Below are 10,919 nucleotides of genomic sequence, written 5' to 3' on the forward strand. Positions count from 1 at the left end.
TTCGTGACTTCTCTACGTCTTTTTCAAGTTTTCACAATGAAAATATACGAAGAGATCGACAACGTGTAAGAATTGTTACCATCCTCTTTTTATTTTATGTTAATTAATTAATTATGTTAATTAATTTGATCATTTCGCGGATTTGATCGAAACTACCGTCTGCTTATTCGAATAGAGTTCGCGTTATCGAGCCGATTAATAGAAATCTGCTTGCAGACTACCTTTTGCTACATTTGGTCTTTGTTACTGCGAATGTTACGATCGGTGAACAATCGGTTACGTATTTCGATTGTACATATATTTTACGTCATGTGATCTAAGATAACGGAGTCGATGAATTTTAATGAAAAAGAAAGTTTCCACAATTTGTAAGAGATATTGGCACACGTGTTCGCATAATTTACGGCAGTTTATTCGAAAATAAAGATAATCCTACGTGTTCTTGATTTTACCCGAATTCACAAATTCGGTTAATATTCCGATTATTGATCTTTCCCACTTTACATAATTTCCGTATCACGAAATTATATTACTGTAAAGTTCTCGCACTTTCTATCTGGAAATATTACACGTGATAACTAATATACGATTGTAGTTACCAGAACGGGGACAAAGCTCCTGCATTAAGAGAACGAAAAACACGAAAAAAGGAAAAACAGCGGACGATATATACTTGCAACTGTTGCAAATACGAAAGTAGTCGATACTATAACATGCAACGTCACAAAGAAAGGATCCATTCAAGGGAAAAGTTAAACATTTGTTGCGGTAACTATACACTCTCCAAAAAAATTTTCTAATCTAACAAAAACTAGTCTCAAACAAAAACTCTGGTTCGGCGAGTGTACGTGTTGAACAAAACCTTTGTTTCAGTGCGTTTGACGTCTATACTCGTCGTCTTTTGTATTTATTTACGTGACCTAAGTTCATGAGATATTTCATGGTTAATACGTATAAATAGAAAACAGCCGCTAGCTTCTTAAAAGATGATTAAGCGTTTCTTTAGTTTATTTATTATCTGCTAATCGTTAAAAAAATTTCTGCTATACGTATCGTCGGATATCAACATCGGTGATGTCACTGTATTCTTCTATAAGAGCGTTTTGTTTATTTAATACTTTGGTTTGCATACATTGTTATTAGACAAAATAGCAAAAGTATCAAGGAGAAGATACACAATAAGCACGCTAGAAGATCGACAGAACAGATCGTTTGATAAATACGCGAGCTCCGTCTAATATTTCCGAGATCGACTCGATTATACGCAACGCTCTAAATAAACCGAACGATCCTCCGCGTTGGAGATAGTGTTATGACGCATTCTTGGTTGTTCGTCCGATAAAACCGCCATCCTTTAACTTCTGCTTCTGGGGCACTCTCCAATAAGAATATCAATGTGTTCTGGTGTCAATTTCCGCGTATGATTTCACTGCGGTAGATCAATTCGTTGCGACCTCACACAACGTGCTCCAACAAGTTATCTCCCAAAACGAAACTCTTTAGTTTAATTTTTAGTATTAAAACTTTACTTTGTGACATGTAAAATCTGTTTTCGTATCTGTTTCGTCTCTATGCGTTAATCCTTAGCACTCATTGTCGGGAAACGTTTTAACATTCGTTTCTATCGATCCACGGTATTGTTAACTAGAAATTAACTAGTTAACTAGTGAATTTTGACAAATCACGAGTTAAAAGCTACCAGTATTAGTAAATTCTCTTGGAAACTGTAACAGCAACAAGTTAGGTAATAAACCAGCCATAGCTTCATAAATAATCGATTCGTCGAGTCATTAATCATCATTGATATTATTAATCGGTAAATTATTGCGTAAGAGAACCGAGATGATTGAACTCTCGTATATCCTATCAACTTATCAACTCTAGCCGTCCGAAACATGATCGTTTTCGAAACTAAAGAAAATCGTTCTTCTTCACGCAGGTAAGAGTTTCTTCACCAAAGGTGATTATTATGTTCATTGCGAGCAATTTCATCCTTCGAAAAGGCCCTACGCGGTCATCTCGAGAACCAAGTACAAAATCATCAACGAACTGCTACCGATCGATTATCGAAAAGATTCTGCACCGAGGCATAAGAAGCAAGTTGACAACTCGTGCGACAGGCAATTGAGATCGAGCAGAATTTGCGTGAAGGATCGGATGCAGACGAAAGTCAGCTTGGAGTATTCAGTGAGCTGCAACGAGTTCGACATAGAGAACATACCTCTGATAAGTTTTCTCACCGATCATCGATTGAAATCTCTTTTGAAGCAATTGTCCTCCTCTGCGAAACAGCCAGGCAAAGTAAACGAGAAAGCAAACGAGAAACCAAAGGAGCAGGACAAGAAGCAAACTGTGAAGATCGCTATCTCGTCGCAGCAAAATATCGAAAAAACGGAGTGCACGAACGGCGTGGACAATGTTCGAACGAAAGTTTCCGGTTCGTCTGTTTCCTCCTTTTCGCTCGAGTTGCCGACGAAGAAGCTTATTTTGCACCGATTCAGATCGAGCGTGCACGAATTCGACACTCCTTTGTGGGATCAAAACGATAATACCGACCACAACAAAACGAATTTAGCGAAAGAGATTGTTCCAGGCAAAATTAAGCGGCAAAGGCGGACGAAGAAATGTAAACACGTCACGGACGACATGAACAAAGAGAATATATCAAAGTTTGCCTTCAGTATGGAGCAAAAGTTAAATATAAAATTAGACAGTCGAATCGCGGTGCCTATGACGACTCAAACGCATCGAAACTTTTTGGAAGCCATCGATTTTGATAAATTTAAAATATTTGGAAATCTTTGAATACAAAAATCCTCGGAGTAAGAATTATTTATTTTTTGATACCAAAGATGATTAAATAGAGCTAATGCCCAAATAAGTGTGATATAGTTACATTTAATAAGCGATAACTTACAACGAAAAAAGAAAGAAATAATACAAATTTTTATATTTGCGATTAGGAATAACACGCGTGTTCTTGCGATGAACGCGTGTCTTTCGAATCGATCCTACTCCGACTGTCGCAACTTTGTGGTTGTTATTTTAATAAAGTGCACTTTAAGACTGAAATTATGCAGCGGAATGCTTGTCTTGCATAAACCCACACCTGGTTCACCCTCGTCTTCGAACATTTTGCCTCCAGGAGAGTACGTCACTTTCTCAACGCGTCAGCATTTTGTTTAATACCGCCCATTTTAAACTCTTTATACCTAGCGAGCAAACGAAGCTTCGAAACTCCCCTTTGAACGCGCTCCCGGAAAAATGTTTCATCGTCGAGCTTGTAATTCAGATTCATTTGCATGGTGCGTTTCATTTCTGCGGTGTAATTTAGGAATTCAGTACACGCAGTGACCTAAAATTTCCTGCCTAAGGACGTGCATTCGATGGGAAAAATTAAACACGGAGGGTGACGATGTCGAGTATCAAAATATTTCAGAAAGATTTTATAAGAAATATGAAACGTAAAACAAACGACTATTTTACGGAAAATGCGAAACTAAGATAATAAAATGTGGATTTGATAATAAAATAACGATAATATAGTAGTAACTTTTTAACCCTCTGTGTCTTTTATTAATTATCGTTTTTTATTTTTCAAATCGAAAGTACAATTTTTTTCTTTAGAAACAAACAAAACTCCAGTTAAAAGAGACTAACGATACTATAACTCTCGCTCGAATCGATTTTCGATCCTCTCAGAAACTGTTTCTCTTAACTCTCACATCTTTTCACAACTCCTACACTATCCTTTCTGTCTTGAATCATTCCGCACTCTCAAAAATCTCACACGTGAAACATACGTTCGTGTCATGTTCTCCATATATCCTCGGATGGTACGATGCACGTCAAATCTACATTCTCCAAATCGTCCCTCCTGCATAACTCACGCGAAACTACAGAGAGACGCGAGGTTCCTCGCACATAAGTTATTACTTAACTGTTCGAATACGAAATATTTAATAGGAGTACATATATATATTTATTTATTTATATTAAATCTTTTCTCCCTAAATTTAAAGCTTCTTACTGAGCAATTAGTGGGTGTTTTAAATACAGTGTGTCCACACGCTATTACTAAGCAGCGTGTTCCTCGTAAACGACGAGTATGAGGTGAGAATGAAAAAGGAAAAAGACGAATGCTTCAAAGTGAAGTACATATTCACGATAATATTTTTTTCGTAAGTGTAAAAATTCATGCGCATTCTGCAATGCAGAATGCAAAGAATACCATGTGATGTGAAAAATATGGAAAGATGCAACGCTGTACTCTTGTATTTATGTTTTCTTCGTTTTACGTCTCATAAATTCCACGAAATTAAGGTTAAAATATCTTTATCGCGACTATGTAGTTCGCTTTGAGCGAGTTATTTTTTTTCTCTCCCGATTTTTCCTCATACTTATCGTTTACGACAAAACCACTGACTAGTGAGAGCATGAATACCCTGTATAAATATTTGAGGCTTTACTCGATGTTCGAATCCGTGCGTTCGGGTCGCTACTCAAGACGTGGCACGTGCCACGTATTTACGCTTCTTCGTAGCTTGACCCTATCCGTTGTTTGTTTACGTTAAAACGATACCGATACTTGTATACGAAATATATTTCTAATTGATATTCACATGACATTTAATCGAAGGTTTCGTTGTGTTTGTAAGATTGCATACGTAATCTCGAACGTTATACACGCAATGTGCAAATTCAGAATAAACATTGTTTATCTATGTTTGTTCATTACTCTCCTATTATTGATCGTTAACATAGATAATATTATTACTGGAAAAACATAATCGTATGTAAGTTGAGGTACGCGAACAGAGACAGGCATAGGGCGTGGTCTGGTGATAAGGTTTGAATTAGTTTCTTTGAAACAAAAGAAATTATTAAAGGGTATCCGTGGTAAACAAAACATTAAGGACTGCTACTCTAATATAAATATCCCATCAGTCTATCACTTGTCATTCCTGCGAATTTTATTTCACAATAAGATTACATAAAAGAAACCTGTTACGATTATATTTGAGATATTGTTTAAACAATAATAAAATTTCGAATAATTCTGAAACGAAATTAAATAAATGTAATTCTAAAATATAACTCTCAATAAAATTAAAGTTCGTCCGCTTGATTAAAACGTTATAATGGCAAAATGAACGAGGAAGTAATCCGTTGTCGGAGCACTGGCGACATGACGTGCTTTCAAATTTTCCGAAGTTCTGGAAATACATGTCCACAGGACTGGAGATAGTTTCATAAACAACATTTTCCAATGCTCTCGGATGCTGGTATCCGGAGCAGAACAAGCGTTTCGCGAATGTCAGTCAGATTTTCATTAGACTTTCTAGAGGAATTTCATGAGAAATCGGATTAACCAACTTTAATTTCAACGACAATACAAGAGATTTTAATTAATAGTAATGATAGATACGACAGCACATATCTAATTGTTCGTCCGCAATCCCGTAGAGAACCGGAACCTCGCTAATGATTTAAAATAACGAGAGGGGAAAAGATTAACATCGAAAAATTCGAATCTATCTGGAGCAAGTGTAAATAATTTCCTATATCTCAGAGTTTCACGCAAATGTGCAATTTATCCGATTACACGATCCTTAATGCACTTATTTATTTGTTTTCTTACTTTTTTCATCGCCATAGTCGAAGAAAGGTGGATGTAGCTACTACGTTACGTAAAATTGTTGTATGAAAATCTCGACAAGACAGAGAAACGAGATGAGATCAGGGGTGAATTGGCAATCGGAGAGTTTGGGAAAATTCCCGATGGACCGGAAGAAATTTGGGACCGCTCTACGTAGAATGTAATTTAATGAATTAAAAATGGAGGGCCGATCATGGCGGTGATCTCCCGGTAAAACTTTAAGCCCCAGTCTGACCCTGAACGAGTTTACTATGTGAAATGAAATTTGACAAAGATACGACGCAATGTACGAAATCTAGGCACATGGGAATCCGAATGAACTTGCTAATTATTTGGTTGTTGAGTATCTAACGAACCGTGACTACTCATTGTCCGGTTCGTTAACACCCCGACCTCACATACACCCTTGCTGTTGCTGGTACACGAATGGAACGAGATAATTGCTCGGTCCAATTGCCACATGAACGATACTCTATCTATACTCTGTTCAGAAAATAATGTCCTCGATAACCCGAATGTAATAACGCTTCCTTATTGGTTACAGAGTATATTAGCAAATGATTAAAATCTACCTGTGATTTAATAATGTAATAATTAATTTGCATCCTATCCACTTTTTAAATCCATGTTGTTGGAATAATATATCGTCGGTGTCAGTTTCTGAAGCGGCTTTCAGCGCTACGTTTATTACTGGGTCTATTCTTCAAGTACAAAGATTGCTACACGACGAGTAGAGGAGTTGACCATCTGTATCTATTAATGCACGTACATTTATCCGGAAAAAGCTTTATGATTGCACGATAAAAGCGCAGGTGGGAGTCTTTTGTTCGGTAAAAAGGTGAGTTTGGGCCGACGCGAAAATTCCAAAAAATTGTTTCATCGAAGAGGATACTCTAATTTTAATGATGCGTACGATCACGGTCGAAAAACGAGATAGTACTTGTGCGAAAGCGCGGCCGTTGCGACTTGATGTGGATATCCAAAGGGATATTACGAGCAAGGGAGCAACGTCGAGGAACCTAAACGAGTCTAAAGCACCCACTTCTCTCCTACTCACGCTCGTTTCACAACGCGAGCGTAACCGAGTGTTTTCCTCGATGCTTCTTGACCGAGTTTCTGATGGTTCGCTGTGGACACAGAGACACGTATACTCGTAGATCCCCCAAACACGACATGCTTTCACTGACAGAACTATCCCCCGGTGAAGCTAGTGTGTATTCGGTAACTTTGTGTTTCGTTTTGCTACTCGGCACGAAATTTATTTGCCGACTGGCGAGTTCCACTCGCGAGGATTCCAACCAGCTGGATAGTACGAATAGCTTGTAAATTTTTCATCGCTCTCTATCTCAGCACGCGAACGCTTGGTTGCGAGCCTCGTGATAGAAGTGATAAAAATACGATGCATCGATCAAAATTGATCGATGTCAGAAAAAATTAATTTTCCATTGATAGTTATTTATAGAAGATATTGATGCAACGTCGGGTATACGTAGCATCAAGTTGAAAAGGTTAAAACTCATCGCCAATCGATTAAAATTGTTATTGAACGAATATTTCCAAGTAGATTCCAAGAAGATTCTAGAAAAATGAAGAAAATTTGATTTCTCTCTTCTTAATGCTATGCAATTCACAAATATCGCTGATCTAATTCTATTTTAGGGGAATAAGCGCGCATAGTGCTGTATTGTAGGAAAATTCGTGCAGCACCGGTGCAAGGCGGTTGAACGACGTATTCATCTCTAACGTAATTGTTACGGGACTCGTACTCCGATCTTTAGTTTAATCAGGTAATGCAGCTTACCGGATACCGAGGCAACCGATGCACCGTGGAATATTACTGACAGCCACCACCCAGCACGCTCTGGCGTGGGTGATGTATTATTAATTATGCCAACATGGAGCTATTAGACCAAGACAATAGCCCATAATCTCCATGTACTGAGGTAATAGCACATTCAGAAACGTACGAGGCGTTCTTCACCGAACAATGATACGTACCGTGCTCTATTCATCGAGTTCATCGAACAATCTTGGCTAAAGAATCTGTGGAATGTTCTTCTGTTACCTCTGCCGATCTTTTCAATACTTTTTCGACGTGTTAAATAAATAATAATTTATCATTGGTTAAATTTATCAATTAATTAATTAACCCAATTAATTAATTAACGAGCGAACGTTTCGTTGTTTACGAGATATTACGTATTATTACGTATACAGAAAAATTCAGTGGATTGATGTGTTTTGTGCTGGTGCATGAAATGCGACGCAACTTTAAACTGACGTTCATTGTATATTCATTCGGTAAAAATTACGTGTTACATCGCAGACCGCGCTGTGTCGAAATACATTACCACGCAACATTGTTCTACTACGCACACTGATCTTTGTTCTTCGCCCGTGTCTAGTTAATCTTTCTTGAACCGACTACCCACATTTCTCTTGCAAATTACGTGGCTCTCTAATCGACTTTGATCGTCAGTTGAAACATCACTATTTTCCGGGTATTTACAAAGATCAAAATTTTATATTTTCGTAATTTGCTGTTTCCATTTAGTTTCAAACGATTCTATAGAGGCGTGAAGTAGTATAACTTTCTGAACGTAGATTCCCTCGTTTGCCTAAAGAATTCGACACACATGGTCGATACGTCTGGTCGCGAATTATCAAGACGGCGTAATTTCTGACGGACTCTCAAGTGGCACTTAGCTACAATTTCCAGACGATCGTTGCAGTCGGCTGCTGTAACGCTTTATCTCTTACCGTCTAACGAAGCTGCGGTCCGAGATTGCGGCACGTGGAACATCAGGAACTCGTTAGTGCGTGAAGCATCCAGGTATTCCGGAAACTAACTCCATTTACCAGCGGTACCACGAACCTCGGTGCAGATCAGAGAGGCCTGACCGAATTAGAACGTTTCGTCCCTTCGAAACGTAATTTACGTTTCCACTAGGACGGATTGATTTGCGGCGATTCCTACCGGTTGGTCGGCGAACCCGAGTCGAAAATAATCGCGACAACTCGACGAATTCTCACCGGTACTCGACGCTCTCTTCTTTTTATTCGTTTTCGTTTCGAGAGCATCGATCGATCGACGACGACGAGGAGAACAAAAGTTTTCTTTCGAATTAGTTTGCATCGATTTAAATTGGCTTTTCGTCGATGAACGTAAAACGCGCAGTTCTCCGTTTGTTTTCTACAGATGCGCGAGTAAATATCACCGTTATTTGTACGGAACTTTCGTTACAACCGTCCGAATTTAGTCGTATGCGAAAAAAATAACTGGGCGCCCCTTCGTGTGCCAATTTTTAAATAAAATTCTGTTCGATTGTTCGTCATACGCGGAACGTTTTTTTAAAATAAAACATAAACAGTAATAATCCCTCTCGATCCCGTTTAAACCTATCGTATTTAAGTTGTCCATTTTTAGATCGAACTGGGTCATTTTATATCACTGCCTTTGTGCTTTCACGCTGTTACGAATAAAACAATTCTTTAGAAAACGGATTTTGTATCAACTGGTCGCATTTTACCAATCTCACTGGTATTATTTCGTGTCCCGATATTCCAACTCTTTGTTCCTTCCCTCTCACTTACAATTAGTCTGTGAATTCAGCAGAAACTTTCTTTCGTTCAACGATTCCAATGAAATGGCTGCACTCTGTTTCGAAGCACATTGTTGCACGCGGGCAAAAATTATGCAATGTGGTAGCGTCGGAAGCGCACTCGGAAGAGTCGCCGGAGAAAGAGGTGGGTAAAGAGGTGTGGTAATTATTATCATTGGAATTTATGGTGACATCGGGATTACCCTTTCTCCGTGTTCAGCGCCATGGAACTGCAAGAAACTATTATTACCCTCGCTCGTGTTTCTTGTTTTGCCGTACCCCTATCCCGAAGGACCTCGTCCTAGGTGAAAGTCATAAATCTCAGCCACCGCCCCGGCTACACCCACCCACTCATATCCGAGAAGCATTCTGTCCCGATAAAAAACCAGGAATCGAACGATACAAGTGGGCTCACCACACGCTAAGAAAATTGAAATACATATTCGACGATGGCTCTGGATACGAATTTGCATCCGGTTGTCACCAAGGAGAAATGATACATCGGCGGACGTGGATAGCCATAAAGCGATCCAGGCTACAGTTTGATCGTAAGGTGAGAAACTCGGGACGCGTATATACTTACGACCCAATAAACTGCTTACTCATTGCTGACGAAATTGACCGGTGACTGTGAGTAATGGAATGCGGTATAACGGTTGTTGGAACTTTATAAAATAAAATATTTGAGGAGAGGGTTGTTAATAGAATCGATGTTCAATCAGCCAACCGAAGATAGTATAGATGTGGCTTAATTATAAGTGGCCTATATCGTACGAGGAGAGGAAAATTGATACACGCAACTCGTTTAACAGAACTGTAGCTAAAGTTGAGTTTAAACATTGAAATTTCTTTCTATACGCATGTATCTATAAAAGCTGGGAAATTCAGAAGAGTATCCTCCAGATAAATAGGGATATTATCGTAGCTTGTATGTTTCGTTCTTGGAAAACATATATTTCTCCACTGAGCTCCTTGTATATAATATTTTTCATTCTTAAATTGCGCATTCGAGCAATATATTTTCAACGTTCGTTATTTTATTACTCTACAACGTTATTAACACAGTAGTACAGATAAGCAAAAATAAAAGCTAGGAAGGAAAAAATCCAATTCCTCTGGATCAACGTTAATAGTAGCTAGCTAGTATGTATTTTTAAAAATGAAAAGCTAAAATTAAATTTTACACACAATTATTTCGACCTTTTGTGGATAGGCTTGCTTGTTTATTGAAATGTTTCACGTTCAATTCAAAGGGAATAAATAATTTTCCATTTTAATCCGATTAAGAAGTATCGTACGAGAAATTTGTACTGTCGGTGCTTTGACCATCGTGTTAGTATTAATAATACGCGATAGGAGCTCTACCTTTAGACTAAAATATCTATTGCGACGAAGCTACGCATTATTAGCCAGGATTAACATCAGCTTTCTCTACAGTAGCTGATAAGGGATATTTGAGAGGATTCGTCGAATACAAAGCGAATATATAACGAACTCTAACATCAAAGAGAGTTTTGCCATCAGAGAAAAAAGCTACGATACCTTTTAACGAATATTAGAATGAATAAAACATAGATAATACGTACTTAATAGATCGTACTAATAGCTACAAATCATCGAACGATTTCATCGAAAACGAATCGTTCGATCTTTGTATG

The 10,919-nt window shown here is 38.2% G+C and overlaps 1 protein-coding gene across 1 annotated transcript; it reads left to right on the plus strand.

Moving 5' to 3' along the window:
• LOC117233587 lies at positions 1 to 3,427 on the plus strand. The gene is made up of 3 exons (XM_033494033.1): positions 1 to 65; positions 596 to 768; positions 1,940 to 3,427. The coding sequence occupies exons 1-3, from the start codon at positions 37 to 39 to the stop codon at positions 2,803 to 2,805; spliced, it is 1,068 nt and encodes a 355-aa protein (XP_033349924.1). The 5' UTR covers positions 1 to 36; the 3' UTR covers positions 2,806 to 3,427.
• Positions 3,428 to 10,919: the final 7,492 nt, after the last annotated feature.

Source organism: Bombus vosnesenskii, unplaced genomic scaffold, assembly GCF_011952255.1.
Source record: "Bombus vosnesenskii isolate JDL3184/JDL3185 unplaced genomic scaffold, Bvos_JDL3184-5_v1.1 scf7180000013297, whole genome shotgun sequence".
Taxonomy (NCBI): domain Eukaryota; kingdom Metazoa; phylum Arthropoda; class Insecta; order Hymenoptera; family Apidae; genus Bombus; species Bombus vosnesenskii.

Excerpts from the sequence above, each read along its gene's own strand:
- LOC117233587 (XM_033494033.1), top strand. The coding sequence starts at position 37 with ATGAAAATATACGAAGAGATCGACAACGT. Across the intron at positions 66-595 it reads TACGAAGAGATCGACAACGT|TTACCAGAACGGGGACAAAG; the intron begins GTAAGAATTGTT and ends ATACGATTGTAG. Across the intron at positions 769-1,939 it reads AAAGTTAAACATTTGTTGCG|GTAAGAGTTTCTTCACCAAA; the intron begins GTAACTATACAC and ends TTCTTCACGCAG.